This window comes from Bos taurus, chromosome 22 (assembly GCF_002263795.3).
Source record: "Bos taurus isolate L1 Dominette 01449 registration number 42190680 breed Hereford chromosome 22, ARS-UCD2.0, whole genome shotgun sequence".
Lineage (NCBI taxonomy): Eukaryota > Metazoa > Chordata > Mammalia > Artiodactyla > Bovidae > Bos > Bos taurus.
The window spans coordinates 21551644-21571551 of NC_037349.1; the positions used below are offsets into that span (position 1 = coordinate 21551644).

At 45.9% G+C, this 19908-nt stretch overlaps 1 protein-coding gene across 1 annotated transcript in view; it reads right to left on the minus strand.

Annotated features, from left to right (window-relative positions):
• ITPR1 (inositol 1,4,5-trisphosphate receptor type 1) overlaps positions 1 to 19908 on the minus strand; it is a 353911-nt gene that overhangs the window by 28860 nt on the left and 305143 nt on the right. Inside the window, exons 51-57 of the mRNA NM_001435139.1 lie at positions 18493 to 18668; positions 13960 to 14124; positions 8023 to 8218; positions 6392 to 6484; positions 5153 to 5292; positions 4389 to 4554; positions 1259 to 1419 (exon numbers count right to left, since the gene is read on the minus strand). Of these exons, the coding sequence (NP_001422068.1) occupies positions 1259 to 1419; positions 4389 to 4554; positions 5153 to 5292; positions 6392 to 6484; positions 8023 to 8218; positions 13960 to 14124; positions 18493 to 18668 (1097 nt within the window). The remainder of the gene's footprint in view (positions 1 to 1258; positions 1420 to 4388; positions 4555 to 5152; positions 5293 to 6391; positions 6485 to 8022; positions 8219 to 13959; positions 14125 to 18492; positions 18669 to 19908) is intronic.

A 19908-nucleotide genomic window follows, 5' to 3' on the forward strand; every position in this document is an offset into this window, starting at 1 on the left:
CACCAGTATTCTTGCCTGGAGAATCCCATGGACAGAGGAGCCTGGTGGGCTACAGTCCACAGGGTCGCTGAGTCGGACACAACTGAGCACAGCACAGTGCTATACACAGAGTACGGCAGAGGGCTCCAGCCCTTGGCAGCATGAAGGGCATCAGTCAGTTGTGTGGTCTTCATTCACAGTTGATGGCTCTCCTCTGCAGAGGGAGCGGTGCAAATCACAGAGCCCCTAAACTTCACACTGCATGCCTCCTTTGCTTGGCCATACACCCCCGAACGTTTTAATGAAGTTCAGAACCACGGGTACGAAAGGACAGCTGGCCTGGGAGCCTCAGAGCATGTGTTTGGAGCCTCCACAGTGCTTGGCCTGGGAAGAGCGCTCTGCACACCTGCTTGGCTTCCCCTTTCCTGGGACCTGGGACTCATCAGCAAGAAGATTAATTTGGGATTAATCTGGGACTCAAATGCCTCCATCACATGATCCCTCCCTGATGATTAGCAGAGCGTCTCCCAGAAAGGTGAGGCTGAGGCCAAATGGACCAACCAGGCTGAACGCCACAGAGTGATCATTTTAAAAACATACCACTTAGAGACCAGGTCTTACATAAGGAGAAAAAACAGGCAGGGATCCGTTATCAAGAGAAGAGGCCAAGTGGGCTTCCCTGCTGGTCCAGTGGTTAAGAATACACCTGCCAATGCAGGGGACACGGATTCAATCCCTGGTCAAGGGAAGAACCAACACGCCAGGGGCAATGAAGCCTGGGAGCCACAACTGCTGAGCCCATGTGCCTAGAGCCTGTGCTCCACAACAAGAGCAGCCACTGCCATGAGAAGCCCAAGCACTGCATCAGGAGCAGCATCTGCTTGCCACAACTAGAGAAAAACCCAAGCAGCAACGAAGACTCAGTACAGTGAAAAATAAATAAATATCAAAAATAAAGGAACAGATAAAAAAAAGGCCAAGTACGTAAAAGGCCAGCTACTGCGTGAGGTACAAGGTGAAACCTTAGTCCTAGTAGGTAGCCATGTGCTCATCTCTCTGAGCCTCAGTATTTCCTCCTTTAAAATGGAGATGACACCCCATCTGGGGCTTCTTAAATGTGAAGACACATGGAGTTCTAGAGCCTGACGCCTGGCCCATGATAAAGGATGAGCAGACATCACTGTCGTCGTCCCTGCTAGCTCCCAGCACTGCGCTGTAAGCTGGGAAGCCAGCCTGAAGGCTCCAGGGTGACCTGCCTCCAGGAGCTCTGCCCGCTCACCTTGATCATCTCTGCCACGTAACTTTCGGGCCCTGTGTACTCCGTGGAGTCCTTCACTTTCACCAGGACGATGAAGCACAGGTAATGCCACATGTTGTGTTCTTCCTTGATGTGCTCTTCAAATGTGACGGTCTTGTTGTCAAACTTGTCTCTTTCCAACCCTAAAAAGAGACAGAGAGCCCTGAGTGAGCAGCCATGCTGCAGAAAAACTCATGAAAGAACTGCCAGAACAGAGGAGGTTGTGGGTTCATGCCTGCCTTTATAAAGAGTTGGGTTCTGCTGGCCTTATAAACGCGTTCACTTTTGTATCCTAGCAGGAAAACACAGGCTGTGAGTCACATGGACTTGGGCTTGATTTCCATCTTTGTCACTCACCAGTCATTGTTAGGTCTCCAGCATGCCTTAGCTACCTTTGCAGGGGATGGGAAGACACCGTCTGGGTTCCAAGAGCACGTGGGGGTTAATTGAGCATGGGTGTGACAGGCTCACACACAGCAGACAACCAGTGAACGGGAGTCCTTTCTCCCAGGTAAATGCCAAAATACAGACATGTTAAAAGGTTTTTGAGGAGGCAGAGTAAGGACAGAAGGAACTTTACGTACATTTTGAACTCTAGCTGCTAAGTTTATATTTTGCAGAGGTCTGGGTGAGTAATTCTGAAACTAGTTTCTGTGTATTCTTAGGTTGAGCAAATAGATAAATATATGGTGACACTGGGAGCCAGATATCTAACTGTTAGAGAAATATGGAGCACAAATATGGACAGGGAGTAAGAAGACACTCTGTAATGGTGAACTGGAATTAGAGGTCTGAGGATGACCTCATCCTTTTTCATGTTTATAAAAATAGATACAAAACTGTGTGGATCCATGTATCCTTTAGATTTATGCCCTAATTAGCCCTGGGAGCAGTGGCACACCAACAGGAATGAGCATGCCCAGTGACCAGATCTTGGATTCTAAATATCATTCTCCATTGAACAGAACTAGGGCTCTTTGGAGAAATCGCTGATACCAGCGCTGGGTGAGAGAAGGTACGAGGTGAGCTGGAGCCTGTAATACCTCACAGTGCTAAAAACACTGAGGAAGTCTGTAATAAATGATGGTGATGTGGCAAAGTACAGAAAGCAGCTTTGAAGGAGCTCTCAAATCTGGGGCAGTTTGAGCATCAAAATAAATTATGACAGTAAAGGATTATAATCCACTGAATTAACAAAAACCACAAGAATTCATGTTGTTACAAATACAAACTTCAAATATACATGGAGAAAAGAGAAAGCTATTTCTTAAAGAGCCAATAAACAAATGTAGAAATAATAATAAAGTAAATAAAAATCATCATTTGGCAACCATCACAATCACAGACTCAGGCAAAAACTGGATGCAGAAACTGATGAGTTAATGTTTGAGAGTTAATGCAATATTTATGTCATCTCAAAGGATCTCCCTATAAAATGGTTCTCAATGGTACAAGAAGAAGAAAAGTAACTTCCGTGGAGAAACAGGGCCATTACCATCTTAACCAAGTGATCAACGTTAATATGACCAGTTAGAAGATGAACTGGCATCATGTACCTCCTGATGTTCTGGGGAAGGAAATGGCAACCCACTCCAGTATTCTTGCCTGGAGAATCCCATGGACAGAGAGCCTGGCGGGCTACAGTCCATGGGGTTGCAAAAAGTTGGACATGACTGAATGACTAACACCTCCTGATATTATGCACTGAGGAGAATACACTATTTCTCTGATGTTCCTATAAGAAATCCATAACCTTAATCTCACACCGTGGGAAAACATCAGACAGTCCCAAACCAAGGGACATTTGATAAGATAACTGACTTTTAAATTCTTCACAAATGTCAATGAACTCAACACATGACCTGGGACTTACCTTTGCTATAAAGGATATTATTAGGGTAAAGTGTGAACTTTGAATAGAATATGTAGATTAAGTAAAAGTATGACATCCTTGTTAATCTCCCACTTTTCATAATTATATTGCATGTGTAAGAGAAGGTGCTTATCTTTAGGACATATATAGTATTGAAACAGAGATAAAGGGGCACCATGTCAATCACTCTCAAATCGCTCAGAGAAACAGTGTGTATGTGAATAAAGAAAATGATAATAAACATATTAAAGTGTCACTTCAATATGTGGGGAATTGGGATGAAGAGTCCACAAAAATTCTTTGTACTATTCTTGTGACTTTTCTGAAACTCTGGAACTGTCAAAATGACAAGGTTTAAATGGTTTTAAGGGGCAAAAAGCTATGATCTTAGTTTTAAAAATGGAAACGTGATCACTTTGAGTATACATACTGGTGAGAAATTTATGTATTTAGTAACCATTGATATATTAGGAACAATCCTGAAATGATTACTTAGCTCCCAAATTCCTACATGATTACTTTGCATTTTACAGGTATTTCCTTGGAGTTAGACTGACAATGATTTCTTTGGTACCCCATGCACCTCTCTTGCATAGCAGTTAACTACTTATTAGTAGGTGTCTACACTGTACAGGCTCTATGCTAGGACTGTTTCATAAACTACCTCAACTAAGTCCTAAGATAATGCAGAGAAGTACATTATTGTACCCATTTTACAGATGAGCAATAAAGGTTCAGAGAAGTGAAGTGACTGTACCATGGTTACATGGCTCATAAGTGTCAGAGGCTTAATCAGAACACAAGTCTGACTTCCAAGCTGTGAGCATTTCCGCCATATGCTCTAAGAGGGCTGTATTTCCACTGAAAACCTGATACCATCTGCAGTGAAGACATCCACAGGCTGGAGTTGAGTGAAAGAGCTCCATTCTAATTAGAATGGGAACAAGAGATAGTCTGGCAGCCCAACAACCAAAAGGCCCGAAGACACATACATTTCAAATAATGTACAACGATGTTTCTGCTACCCCAAACTTTATTTCTTAAAACCAACCAGCAACTGCACCACTAATCCATGGTGCTGCAGATGTTTCCCAGGAGAACAGAGCAGAGGCCCAGAGCAGACTCTCTCCCAGAGCAGAGAGTCAAGGACAGGGACGTGGGGGAAGGCAGCAGCCCCTCCCACTGTGAGCCAGAGCACCCCATCCCAACCCCCCAGCAAGAGCCGGGGGCCCCACTCACCGCAGATAAAGCACGTGGTCTTTAATATCTCCTCTTTTTTCTGTTTTTCACTCCTCAGGTCGGCAAAGGTGTCAATGATGACCCCAAAAATCAGATTAAGGACAATGATGATGACCATGAAGAAGAACAAGAGGTCATAGATCACTCGAGCAGCAAAGAGGGGCTCCTGGAAAAGAGGAGTGGGGGTGGGGGGGTAGGGATGGTGGGGGTGCAGGTGGTGTAACCTGTCAGCAGGTACCCCCCTACCCAACCCCTGGGTCTGCAGACCTCAGGGCAGAGGAGTGGGACTGAATGCACCCGAATCAGATGTCCCAAGCCCCCTGGCTCCCCCCACCCCCAGCAGCACATTGGGCATCAAGCTGTAAAAGCCACAACCTCATCTCTTTTCACACCCCCTGGGTATATCGTGAGTTCTCCAAGTGTCACGTGGCACCTGCCCACTTCCTGGGATCTAAAGGGTTTGCAAATGTGTTCAGGAAGGCCAGACAGGCCTGAAGAAAAGAATCATTTTAGCAGACGGAGGGGAGGGCGGAAGCTGCCCCTTTCCACAGCGCGGGGAGCGGGGGGGGGGCTTCCGCCCAGCATCACATTTTGATGAGAACCAGAGTGAAAAGGAGCCCTAAGCAGCTGGCTCTGCGCGTCTACCCGTCACCGCTCTCGGCGCTGGCGCTGCCCCCGCGTCTGCAGTTTACGCTGGAGCCCACTGCGCTGCGCTCTCCCCGCCACCCCGCCCCCCGCTCTTCCTTCCCCTGGGGCGCAGCTACCTCTTTGGATGGCTTCCTGAGCACATCGCCCACTCCGCCCCCGCTCCGCAGCCCGTGACTCAGCACCGTGACGATGCACATCAGCAGCGTCTCGCACGTGTGCTCTTTATCTTGCTCTGTCTCTTCTGCAGGGACCAGCTCTGCGAACATGGCAAGTCAGGGGGAATTTAGAACGTGAGCGGCAAGACAGACCAGGATTTGCAGATCAAGCTTCCTGAATGCCATCTCACCAGCGGACAGACAGGAGCCGGAGAATAAAATAAAGGAATCAAGCGTCAAAGGCTTTCTTTGTCACCACTGTGTTCACTAAACCCTGTTCATTTCTCAAGCCCAGAACTGCCCTTACCTCCATTAAATCTAAAATACTGTAAACTTTTCAGACTTTCAACTCCAGTCTCAGCGCTGAACAGACATTTCAACTTAGATAGCTGTTTATGAGTTTCACTAGTGATTCAGTGGTGAAGAATCTGCCTGCCAATGCAGGAGACATGGGTTCTATCCTTGGGTTGGTAAGATCCACTGGAGGAGGAAATGGGAAACCATTCCAGTATTCAAGCCTGGGAAGTCCATGGACAGAGGAGCCTGGTGGGCTACAGTCCATGGGGTCACAGAGTCTCACAGAAGATTCTTAGCAACTACATAACAATAACAACAGCAGCAACCTTTTACAATTGGTTCTGTGGACAAATCGTTTTACACCTTAAATTGGAGACTAGTCTTCAGGGGGTAAAATTTTTTGACTGCCTTGTTCTTTCTCCAGCTGCAGCCAGAAAGGTCTTGCTAAAACACCAGTCAAGTCATATCACTCCCCTCTCAACAACTTGGATCAACCTTTGAGTAAGCTTTAACCTGACCTGCAGACCCTTCAAAATCTGGTCCTTTGTTGACCTCTCTGGCTTCGTTTCTTCCGACTCTTCCTCCTCATGATCATTTCCCTAGTCATGCTGTATTCTACCTCCAAGGCAGAGTCAGACACGCCTTACAGAGTAAACAACAACAATAGAATACAACATAGCCCCAGGCACACAGTGGGCACTCGGTAAATACTGGAACAATTAAGCCGCCATTTTATTCCCATATAGACTCCCCCCTTCATTCCCCTCCTCTCTCCCTGCCTCTCCTCCTTGCTCCTGGCCGTCTGAGCAGTGAGTCTGCTTTCATCTGCTTCCAATGTCACGTGCACCTAAGCCTTGTGGGGAGCCTGGCACTAACGTGGGGCTTAAGGCTGCGAGGTCCTACCTTCTTTGGGTGCCGGAGAGGAGCAGTTCTCCCCAGTCTCCACCCTACACACGTCAGAGTACAGGAACTCACTTGCCAAACTCTCGCTGGCTTCTGGGAGAGAGAAGGCAATTTTATGATGAACAATCTGGCAGCATATGGTTAAAATGTTTGAAGTCCCAAATTCACGGCTGATTAAACAATTCTTTACATAAATAACACCCTCCAATCCTGCCTATAAATCCGAAGCAGAGATGCAATTTACACTTTCGTTGGGTGATCTGGATGGGAAAAAAGCCAGAAATGTCAATTCCTGTAAGCTTACTAGAAATATCGCACTTAAATAGCACCTCTCCAACTTTAAAGACAAACAGCTGAAACTCCCTGACAGATACTACTGAACACACAGACTCCAGCAAGATTTAGACCAAGTCTGCGTGAGAAGCAGGAATGGCATCAGATCAGTTTAGTTCAGAACCCTAAGATGGTTGGCAGTGAATGTCAACTTGGAGGCTGGGTTACATGCCAAGAATGCAGACTTTGGGAGGGAGAAAAAGGCTTGTCTGGCTTAGTCACAATTCTAGTTTGCTCCTTGGACTCAGGGTGCCTGGCTATCTGATGAAAAACCAGTAATATTTCACTTACTAGTGTCAAGTATTTTAATTGAGGGAAACGAGCACTTGGGGATCACTCAAGTGTATGATCACTGTCTCTCTCTCTCGTAATAGGAAATCTCTTCTGGTTTTGCTATAAATTAAAATCATATGAGCTCAGTGTAAAACTTGTATATTGTAAAAAGGTCCAAGAGACAGCCACTACTTGCAGTTTGGGTGTATATTCTTCCATATTTTAAAAGATATATATGAGCTTTTTAGGGGCTTCCCAAGTGGCACAGTGGTAAAGTATCTGCCTGCCAATGCAGGAGATGCAAGAGACATGGGTTCAATCCCTGGGTCGGGAAGATCCCCTGGAGAAAGAAATGGCAATCCACTCCAGTATTCTTGCCTGGCAAATCCCATGGACAGAGGAGCCTGGCAGGCTATAGTCCATGGGGTCACGGAAGAGTCGAACATGACAGCAACAGAGCACAGGTGTGAGATTTTTCATTAAAAAAAATATCTACACCGATCCTATTGTACTTATTCTTCTGCAGTTTCTCACCATATCTTGGCTACTTTTCCATGAAGGTTTATAAAGATGTACCATATCCATAGGGTTCACCACCCCATGGATGACCCGTACTCTAATGAAACACTCCCTTACATTGAGATTGCTTCCAATTTCACCCTGCAATGAACATCTGCTTCTACAGTTCTATTTTTAAAGGATAAATTGCTAGAAATAGACTTACAAAGCCAAGGGATGCCTACTCCAATACTCCCAATATACACTGGTCAAACTTTTAAGAAAACGTTGCACAAGTTTAAAATAGAAATTCAATAAATAAATTAAATGTAGCATCTGGACACTCACACTTAGCATCTGACGTATCATATCACCCTCTGAATGCAGTGAAAACTGAGTCCTGGATTCAATTCACACTCTTGAGTGTTAGGGAAATACCTACACTGCCGAAGTCATCATTTTTCGTTCAGTTGTAATCAGGAAACATTCTTTTAACATTAAAAAAAGATCAGAAGGTCCAAACCCACCTGGAAGAGAGGTTTCATTGGGCAGCCTATCTACTTCCAAGATGAAGTCATCTTTGAAGAAAAGGTAGCCCACTATGGAGAACAGGTAAACCAGGATCAAAGCCAGAACCGCCGTCAAGATGATGGACCGGCCGTTGCGAGTGACGCTTTTAATGACATTGAGCAGAGTCTCTTCTCTGTACACTAAATCAAAAAGCTTTAAAAACAAACAAAAAAAAGGACAAGGGGACAATGTTAAGAAGCATCTCTATTAGACGAACATCAATGTCCCCAAGGACAACTTCATTTATAAAGAATTTACCGTTTGGCTAACTGAAAAGCATTCTACTCTAGGGAAGTTCAAGAGGGAGGGGACATATGTATACCTACGGCTGATTCATGTTGATGTATGGCAGAAACCAACACAGTATTGTAAAGCAATTAGCTTTCAATTAAAAATAAAAATTTAAAAAAGCATTATACTCTTTTCTTAATATGTTACACTTGCCCATCTTAATAGTGAAAACCGAGATAGTAAAAATAAGGAAAAACAAATATAGAAGAGGAGGGTGGAAAACAATAGTGATTTCAAGTTGTCTACATACAGTTTCAAGGTCCTGGGACTAGACAAAACACAGGCCTGTACCAGGGAGCTGCAAGGGACAGGGGAGAGGAAGGGGAGGAGGGGCCTGGTGTGCGGTCATTTAGGGGCCATTTGATGGAGCTTCTGTTAAGGGTCAGCCACTCTGGATACAGGATTGGCTGAGTCCTGGTCCCTGACCGCAGGTCCCTGAGCTGCTATGGGCCAGACCAGGGGGCAGGGTCTCTGGAGTCGGACAGAGGTTCAAACCCCAGTTCAGCCACTTGCTGTCACCTGGACCAGCTATCAACCTCTTCCTCTGCGAGCCTCAGTCTTGCCATTTGCAGAGTGGAAGAGACAGAGTTACCATAAAGAATAAAGAGACAATATACATACAGTGCTTAGCATACACTCATACGTATGTGCTAAGGACACAACCAATGGTAATAGTTATCATTACTTTCCTGATGAAGAGCCTGGGCCAAGGCCACCCTGACAGAACGTGGCAGGGAAGCTGGTGGTGGTCACACACCAGGAAGCCTCACCGCCTCTCATCCCACTGGGAGGGGCTGAGACAACCTGCTGTTCACGACATGCTCGTAATCTTGGCCTGACCTCTGCCTAGGGGCCTGGGCTCGGCAAGAAGTTGGCTTTATGAGAAATGGAGGCCCCATGTCGGTACTCAGAGGTACAGGAGACCAGTGGCTGGTCTTCTAAGAAGTATAATCTCAGATATTTGGCTGGAGAAATGGTGGGGAGCCACTAGAGAAGGGCTGAATGGGGTTATTTTGGAGCTGGGAGATAGTTTTAATATGGTCCTGCTGATGACATCTGATCTCTTCCTGAGAATCCTGCCTCTACCACGGCTCCAGGGAATGACTGCAGAGCCAAGGGAGTCCAGGGACAGGCATGTGAACCCTGTCTCTGCTTTAAATTTGTTGCAAGATATTGATCTGGCTGTGAAACCTCCCTGGACCTCAGTTTCCACATCTGTGAAGTCAGTGGACTGAACTAGCTGATCTCAGAGTCCCTTTCAATGCAGAAATTGACATCGGAGTTCATTTTCTGCTCAATTAGCCCTCTGCCTCCAGAAGGCCAGTCTGTGCCCTGAGGCCAGTTAAGGGCATCGGGTAAAGGAGGACACTTAAAAGGAAGCAGAGAAGAGGCCTTAATTCAGATCTAAGAGTACAAAAGGCTAATGCTGCTGCTAACGCTGGTTAAATATTTTCTAGCAAGCCACTATGAAGCAGCAAGAAAGAGCAACTTCAGACAACAAATGACACTTGTTTTTTGCGGGTAAGAACTGTAGAGATTATACAGCCCCCAAATCACTGAAATAACAAGTGATTTTTTTTTTTCATTTATCTATAATTTCTGATTTTAAAATAATGGCCATGCATTACTTTGTAATAAGGAAAAGCTTTCTTCTAACTAGAAAATTAGACGAGTTCAATGGAGGAGACTTTTGAAAACACAAAAAAAGCACAAAGGAAAAAGAAAAACAAAAAATGCTAATTATTCCAATATCCATAGACATTTACTCAATAAGTTCTTTCCTTCTGGCCTTATTACAATGGAAAAAATGTAACTTATGCATATATACTTTTATAAAAGTATTATACCATAATGTGGCATATAGTTGGCTTGCTTCCCAAGAGAATTATGAACATTTTCAGGTAAAAAAAAGGTCACATATTTAAAGTACCTGCCCAGGTTACAGCCTGATTGAGAGACTGGGAGAGTGTGATCCAAATAGGAAGCCCAAGAATACTGGAGTGGGTAGCCTATCCCTTCTCCAGCAGATCTTCGCAAACCAGGAATTGAACCAGAGTCTCCTGCATTGCAGGCAGATTCTTTACCAGCTGAGCTACAAGGGAAGTCCCTAAAATAGTATCCTTTTGTCAAACCTAAATGAATAAGTATCAACACAACTCTGGTTAATAGTAAGCAGTGTTCTAATTTTCTGGAAATACCTTTTCTCTCTTCCTTCTAGTACATTCATTCATTTTATATTAGACATTATTTCAATATCATCCTGAGGTATTTATACTCTCTTGAATTTGGACAACAGAGTTGCTATCTATGTTGATATTTAACAAAAAGAACAATTAGATCTATTTGGATTTTGGAGAGCTTTTTCATTTTATGCACATGGATCTTCACTAAAGCAAGTTTTACTTCATGACGTTTTTGTGAACAAAGCTTCATAAGCTTTGTTTCTGTTATAATTATTCTGATTTCGACCTGAGGAAGAAAATCATAAAGTTCATGTTGGTTTCAAAAACAAAAATGTTCACCTAGTATTCCAGTGTATTGAAAAACTGCTGTCTACTCAACCTTCTTCTTTTTCTTTTTTAAACAGTCAAGATAGTTTCAGTTCTACATCATTAAGAGTAATGCTGTGATGAACACCTCTGTATGTACATGCCTCTATACTCACCTATCCAGTTATTTCTTTCCGTCAAGTTTCTAAAAATGGAATTGTTCGGTCAAATGTAACACACATACGTTTTGCTCCTTTGCCTTCCAGAAAGGCTATGCCAATTTATCCCAACCACTTAGAAAATGATGCTCTTTTTGGCTCACTCTCAGTAAAACTGGGCACGTTCACACCTTTGAACCTTTCCTTACATCACGGCTCCAACATGGGATCATATTTTAATTAGTATGTCACTGTTTGACATTAGAATACCTGCACATTTACTGTCTGCATTTCTCCTTCTGTTACCTGCCTGCGAATGAACTCTGCACACTTTCATCTCGGGATGTTAATAGTTTTCTAAGGACACGGCTTGAATGCAGCTGGGGACCGGGTTCAGCCAGTTTGGGGGTGAACTTCCATTAGAGCACAGTCACCGGCCCTGCCTTTCTGCCCTGCTGGCATGGAGCATTCACAAGCTGGTGACATGAGGCTTTTTCCTGCTCCCAGTCTCCCTCCAGTTCCTTTCTGTCGCAGGCTTTCCTCATTTATGGAATAAAGTGAAGTTTCAGTATTTTGTCTGCAGTTCTCAACAGACATGTCAAATGCTGCTTTGACCCCAAAAGGAACACCTCACTTGATGTCCCGGAAAGTCAAGGCCCAGATGGTTTAGAAACCCCCCAGCAGCACTGAGGAGAGGCATCTAGCTATGGTCTCTCTTGATCCTGCAGGTCCTTCTCAAAGTGCACCAAGCCCAGGTAACATCACAGCGAGCTCTGAGCGTCTCTGATCTCCCTGTGACAGCTGAGAGCTGGGAGAGCGTGCCTGCAGATGGCGCCGTGAAATACTGCCTTCACTGAGGCAGCGACTTCTTCACAGGCTCGAATGAAAAGCAGCTCAGGGCCGGGCTCCAACCCTCAGACCCTGGAGTCAGCGGGGCTGTGGAGCTGTCGTGTCTCTGCCCCTGCCTCGCGTGGGGCTCCGGGCAGGTGACCTGACTCACCAGGCCCAGCCTCTCCGGGGATCACATGCAGAGATCGCCCACCGCCGAGGCAGACCCACCCGTGAGGTAGGACACAAGGAGCCCATGGGGCACGTCAGTAACTCACAGTAACGGCTCTTTTCTACACTGTGAAGCCTGGGAGGGCTGGAACGACACTGCCTAGACTCACTGCGACACCCCCCGGCTTCTGACACCAGGTGGCACTGCCAGTGAACAAAAGAGGAGGACTTTTCCATGAACAAAGTGGAAACGGACCCTAACCCTAATAATAATTTTCCATCAACCAATAAATTTTAATGTTAGTTATTAATTTTACCTACAAACGGTAGACAGTAGGAAGAGTCACCCTCTCCCTGGGCGAGATGGCATTTCTGAAGGGGACTCTCCAATCTCACAATTGAGACCCCCCTCAGCAGGGATGGCAGAGCCCCCCGATTCAACTCTGCCTCCTTGGCTCAGAGAGGCCAGGAATTTGTTGGGTCCCGAACCTGGGTCTCCCAGATTCACAAGCTAGAACCCCCTCCACAGATTACTATGTGAGACAAAAAGGCTTAGAAATATATACAGAACTCTAAAGGTCTCTGATAGACAGTGACCAAAATAGGGCACCTAATGGCATCACAAGTGGATCCAGAGACCTCTTTGCCTAAAACCTCAAAGTCTGGTCAGACCTATTTTTAAAATGAAGGGGAAGAATGCATCTCTCTGTCTGCTAGCATGCGCTGCTAATGGAAGGAGCAAGTCCTGGCGTTCTTTACGGGGTTTGGATGGGAGAAGGGATGACAGAGACAGTAATAACGGCCCTCGCTCAGCATTTCTGTTGTGGGGCTGGTCTCAGACTGACAGGCGTAGTGGTGGAGAATCCCCACGATGGCCCTGTGGGGACATGGACTGCTCTCCCCATTTTGTAGATGTGAGCAGCGCAGAGCAGTTAAGCCACAGCCTGGAGACCACATGGACTGCAACTCCTCAAAGTGCTTTCCTTGCTCTGCCTTTTTTTTGCAAATAAGTCCCTTGTTTTGTTTTTTTTTTTTCTGTCTCACCAGGGCTTGCAAGATTCTAGCTCCCCGACCAGGGATCAAAACTGCACCCCTGGAAGTGAAAGCACAGAGCCCTAACCACTGGACTGCCAGGGAATTCCCAAGTCCCTCATCTTTAGTCAACACCTAGACTCTGAATATTTTTTATCCTCAGCAACATTTTAATCTACTTCTTCTATTTCCTTTATGGATGGTTTTGCTGGCAGAAAGGTCAATTTTACGCCTCCTATCATATGACGTAGGTACAAGGAAATGGTTTTTTATCTACAACTCCACAGTTCAAGATTCCCCGTAATGACAGCAGAATAAGCAGACAGTGGTCTGTCACTTAAAAGCCTGCTCAGGAGGAAGATAATAGCATCAAGACATTTAACCACTCAGCTCAGACTGGAGCATGACAACTTCCGCTGAAAAGGTCTCCTGGATCCATAAATCTATCAAGTTCATTGTCATGGGGTCTTGGGTCTTTGAAAACAGCTCCTGCTCTTGTTTCTACGTGCTTTCACTGGACGATGGATCCCATGAGAACTGTCAGAAGGTGACAGTCACACAAACATTCTTTTGGTAAGTGCTGGCTGAGCCCAAGAAATAAAGAAAAACAAAGGGGGTGGGGACGGTGTGTGGAGGTAACATCTCCTGAGCCAGGCTGCGGGCATCGTCTATCACTGTAAAGTAACAGGCTGAGCGTGCGTGCAGGCAGTGTGATCACACACCCCCTGGGCTCCTTCTCCTCAGACCTTCTCTCGGGAGTAGCTTTCCTTTCCTGATGCCCCAAACACTGCGTCCAGGGGCCTACTGCCTCTTTAGACCAGGCACACCGGTCACCGTGAAAAGGAGCGATCTGTGATGAGAAGGAAGGACAGAGCATGCTCTCCTAGTTTCCAGCATGTAAAATCTTTCAACACCAGCAACTCACCAGCAAACTGTAGAAGAACTCATGGACGAAGAGCCCCATGGCGCAGATCAGCAGGTATAGCAGGTGATAAAGGAACTCAACATCCAGAACCATGGCCCGGTAGCCTCTGGTGAATGTCCCACAGTTGCCCACAAAGCTCATCAGAAAAATGATTTTATTGCAGACCTGAAAACAATGACAGCCACAGTGAGAGAAGCATGGACCAAGCCAAACTTGAGACTCTTGGTGAGAACTGAGGGCAACCTGCCCTCAAGTGTCTTTTGGCGCCTCTACCCCAAACAGAAGCTTCCTTTTGCACCAAGTGACCACCGGACACACCAAGAACTGTTCTGTGGATCTCAGTCATTTCATTACTTTGCTTTTCAGGCATATTGCAAGTTAATGTGACAGTCAAATAACTTCACGCACAACACTAATCAAGTGGCATTTGTATATGACAAAAACAAAATTCGCACATACTGAAATTATGATTTTCAAGATGAGATATGAATCATTCTAACATTATTCCGTGAGTTAGTCAAACACAGAAGTCACCTCAATCCACGAACGCTGTGATCAGCATGATTAAAAGTGTTTTCTGAATTTCTGTTACGTTCTAGGCATTAGAGTGTTGCAATCTAATGAGAAGCAGCCAGCTCTTGTTATCCACTGCTCATAATTCTACACGGAAAAATAATTTTCTTGGGGTGGTAGGGGAAGAAAGGGACTTCAGGATGAGTTCTAGTCCCTTGCCCCCCTTTCTGGAAATAACTTCTATTTTATCTCTGGGGCTCCATCCCTTCCTTTATATTGGTCCTTGAGGTCTGGGTGGGGCTCCATCCTGGCCAGTCAGAATACTGTATTCCCCTGGCAACAATGATTCGTTCAGAGATAGGCATGTGACCAAATGGAATCAATGACACCCCCTGAGATCTTAGCTGGGACTGCAGCTAAGACAATTTTATTCTTTATCCCTGACCTTGAACCTGAGAGAAAGTGAGCTCTGAGGCTGCTGACATCCATCTGCATTATCACAGAGCCTGAGGGTACCAGTAGTGCAGAAGCAAACAAGAGGAACTGAGCCCTTATGCTACGTCTGGGCTCCTGGATTCAGCTACACCTGAAGCCAGCCTCTTGATTCTCAGTCACATTTTCTTCTTTGCTTGTTAGCATGGAGTAGGTTTTCTGACTCCTGCAACTGAAGGCTGACCTACTGTATAAGATAGTCCCACCTTTGATAGAAATCCCAAGCTTGCAAGTCTGCCTTTAGCAACATGTTGCTAGAAAATCCTAAGTCAGGAGAAAGCCAGAGAGAATGCGCTTTGGCTGCACTTTGTAAAACCATGTCCTGCCACCCGAGCTAGCTTGGCCACAGGTGCTGGGGGAATGCTGCCAGTTAATCTGGTGGGTCAGTGCAAGTGAGCTTCTCAGCAATCAGATAAGGGAGGAAGCCAACACCCACAGAGAAGGTTAGGTTTTCTCAGACAGGCTCCACTTTCAATCCACCGGGTCTTTTTTCCCTTAATATTCTAACCTTTGCCAGTGTCAGATCTTTTTTAGAGTGAGAAAACATCATCAATTCTGAATGAACTGTGCTGAGGTTTCCAAGAGAGGAAAAAAAGGTCGTGCTCTGGTTGGCATTCCAGGACCTCCAACATCTCATGCCCTACAATCTTAACAACGGAGCAATCTGCTTTACCTGAACCTGCTCTCCTCTTTAACTTCTGCCCTAGTTTTCTCACAGCTACTGTTCCTTCTCCCATTGCTCCATGTAAGAATTCTTTTTTTTTTTACTCCCCTCTAAATAACTGTTTATTGTTTTAGTTTTCCCATCTCTCCCTCCCTCCCCCCGGCTAATGTTATTATGAATGGCCATCAATTATCCACATAGAGTCTTTCCCAACTGATCAATGTTACAGAAGAGAAAACTCTGGAATGACTAAAGACCAGAGAAACAAAAGAATTAACTCATAGAAGACAACCTCTGAAATAGTGCTTTTTCCTTCTATTTGTGTCTTCTGTATTTCTTTCTTAAAATACTTCCACTCACTGCAGGTGAAGCCTGCATTCCCTCCTTCAATGCTCATGTGTCTCTTTTACTCTGGTCATGCATTTCTAAATGCCAGGCCTAACACGAATAGCTTGTCTTGTCACCTCAAGTCAAGTAACTCAACAACTCAGGTCTATCTGCACCCTGAAAACCAGGTCTTGCCTGACTTCAGTGTAGCTGGCTGCATTATTCCTCTCCCAGTCTTCCGTAATTTGGAATTATTCTTGCCTGCTTCACCACCCAGTAAAGACAGGAATACCTTCGCTGCCTAGAGAAAAGGACCCCGACCAAGTCACGCACCGTTTTCAGACATAAGCCTCAGACCCTAAGCCCACCATGTGTCACCATTTCCTCCAAAGCTCTGACATCTGTATCTTCATTCTCCACTATGACCAAGAGGCAGGCTTGTCTCATGTAAGGGGGACATGACTCCGTAAGGGGTCCCCCTGCCTCCAGTTCACCCACCCCCCAACTCAAATCCATATATATATATACACACACACACATATATACATATACATATATATATATATATATATATATATATATTCATGCCACTACTGAGGGAATTTTCTCAACGATACTTTGCTTATACCAATTCTCTGCTCAAAATCCCTGAGTCAGGGACCTTCCTGGTGGTCCGGTGGTCAGGACTTCACCTTCCAATGCAGAGGGTGCAGGTGTCAACCCTAGCCAGGGAGCTAAGATCCTACATGTCTCTCGGCCAAAAGATCAAAATATAAAACAGAAACTGTGTTGTGGTAAACTTTGCAGATGGTCCACGTTTGAAAAAAATCTTTAAAACCAAAAAGCCCTGAGTCACTTACCAGTATTGGGAATAGAATTTCCCAATCTATATTCCATACAACACTAATTCCAAGTTACACTTTACAAAACATGTGGGCAAAGAAGTTTGGGAAATATGAAGACCCGGTGCTCCCTTCTTAGAGATTCATCATGCGTTAAAGTGAAAGTTGCTCAGTCGTGTCCAACTCTGTGCAACCCCATGGACTATACAGCCCATGGAATTCTCCAGGCCAGAATACTGGAGTGGGTAGCCTTTCCCTTCTCCAGGGGATCTTCCCAACCCAGGGATCAAACCCAGGTCTCCCACATTGCAGGCAGATTCTTTACCAGCCGAGCCACAAGGGAAGCCCAAGAATACTGGAGTGGGTAGCCTATCTCTTTTCTAGGGGATCTTTCTGACCCAGGAATTGAACTGGGGTCTCCAGCATTGCAGGTGGATTCTTTAACAACTGAGCTATGAGGGAAGCCCTCATATGTTATCAGTAGGTTAAAGTCTCAGAAATCTTTCAGTAAAAAACCTTGCATTTTCCTTGACCCAGCATCTCCCACATTAATTTGACTAAGGAAGTCCCTTTTCACCCAAGATTTATCATATTGGGACAGGCCCACCTGGAGGATGGAGCCCCAGTGGGTTTTCCTAAAGTTTGGGGCCCAGGTTCCTTGTCCAGAATCAGGTCCTATATTTCAGTACATGAACCACTGAGGAGGCAAAACTTAACTGTTGGCTGTTCCTTAAGAAGGTCTGGGCTTTCCTCGCTGCTTCCACCAGTGGAGAGAATGCTCCTCCCAGTTCCTGCCTCCTGGCCTGAAGGTTTCCATTCTTTGAGACAAAACTTCCTCCCCTTAAGCCTGTCAGCTTGAAGTGGTCTCTTGTCCTCTCACACCCTTACTGCCTCTGCCATCTGAACACCCACTTGGGGACATTTATCATTGCCCTAAATTACAGCGTTAACCTATTTTGCAATATCACTTTCATTTCTATGCAGTGACTTCAGCTTCCTTATATGCTCAGGGCATAAACCTCTGGAAGGTGGTTTTAGATGCCCACAGGTCCCAACTTGTTCCTTCTTTTTGGCAGGAAACCTCTCCAATTTATGGCTTGGTATCAGTCATGTCCATTTCCTAAGGATTCCACAGAGGGAGTAGGCGTCCACTCTTGCACACTGGAAGCTTTTGAAGCACTGAAACGGCACTTCCAAACGTCACTACTGACTCTGCGGTAACCCACCTTCTGACGCCTGGCTTCTCTTCTGACCGCTCCACCTGCTCCCTCTCTCTGAACAGTCCCTCTTGTCTCTCTGCTCTGTTCTCTGTGGTCCTCACCAGAAATGGGGGCTGTGTTCACATGCAGTCATTGGACTTCCTGATTAGAACATCTCGTCCGAGCACACCTATGACCTGATGGGCACGATGAACCCAAATCTCAACATCTCTCTCCCTTTGCTTAATTCTGAGAGAAACATTCCCTGACAAGGAGACTGCCAGTGTCCAGAGAGCACATGAAGGGGTCCACTGTCCTGTGAGAAGATGAAGAGGGAGATGCCCACCTGCGGCTCTCCTCTGCTATTTTAACAGCTTACCCAAAGGATATATTTTTCTGCACTGAAGGCACAGGCCAAAATTCCAGGGAGAATGGAAGGCATTCCTACTTAGATGGAAACAAACAAAAAAATGGCAATGGAGGGATTCGTACTTACGTTGAAAGCTCCCAAAAGAAACAGCGTGGGTTGTAGCCCGACGGAAAATATCAACCGGAGAATCGTGGAAGCGATTAAGGCCCGGATGCCATGGGGCTTGGGGAGGGCGATGACGATGGCCAGAGAGATGAGCATGGCCGTCCACAGCAGTCCCGACCAGTGCGGTTCCAGGGTCCCTGCAACCAGGAGGCAGAGCTCTCAGAAATCAGGGCTTTCCCCTCACAGAGGAGACACACCTGAGCGGGTTCAGCTACAGTTTCTTCAACCACCTCTCTGGCCTGCCTTGGCCCAACCCTGACCTCCAGTTTTCTGCCCCAGACATAACCAGTCACATGCATGTTGTCTTAAGCCTTCAATGTCTTCCTTCTACCTGGGAAATTCTCTCCCTTTCCTATTCGCCTGAGGTCTTAGCTTAGATGTCACCTCTTCCAGGGGGCTTCCCAGGTGGCACGAGTGGTAAAGAACCCACCTGCCAATGCAGGGGACATAAACAGACGTGGGTTCGATCCCTGTGTTGGGAAGATCCCCTGGAGGAGGGCATGGAAACCCCCTCCAGTATTCTTGCCTGGAGAATCTCCACAGACAGAGGAGCCTGGCAGGCTACAGTCCATGGGGTCGCAAAGAGTTGGACATGACTGAGTGACTGAGCACAGACGTACGCATGTACCTCTGACAGGAAGCCTCCCCCATCCCCTTTCTCCTCACAAAATAGGCCAGGTGCTCCTTCTGTCTCTGACCCTCGGTATCCCTGCTCAGCCCTGTGGGATACTGTTTTCTAGCAGTCAGTGCCCCCTCTTCCAAGCCCCATCCCCACTGGACTCCAACCTCCCCAAGGGAAGCACTGAGTACCCAGCAGGCATCCATCAGATGGGTTTGTTCCATAAGCAAAACTCATCCATGTGTCACACTTCACTCTTCAGGGAGGCGAACTGGGAGAACAGACTTCTAATTTCTATTAAAAGTATGCAAAGGAAAATCGCAGGTCCCCTGCCCGCATCAGATTTCTTCAAGGGAAGGAGGAAAGCAACTTCCGTATCATTAGCATCATCCTACAATTAGATTATCCTTGTAGTCAAAGAGCTTATACCAGTTTCTGTCATCTCTTGCTATTGCAAGTTCTATTTAGAGTGTCCCACGAGACGGCTCGGTTATATAACATGAGCCAACAGGGCTAAAAATAAGGTTCTGTAAAACACTCATTAAAAAAAAAACACCCCTATTTCAAATACTGTCACATTTTGAGTTTCCTTCAGATGTAAACAAGCAGCACTACATGATTAAGGCTGCTTATATAAAGGAGTTTCACTTCTCCAGAGCTGCCTGGATGGCAGCACCGCCTGGGAAAGCGACGTCCCTGCAGGTCCCAGGCTCTCCCACCAGCCTGGGGGTTGCCCTAGTTCCTTTTGTCCACACCTG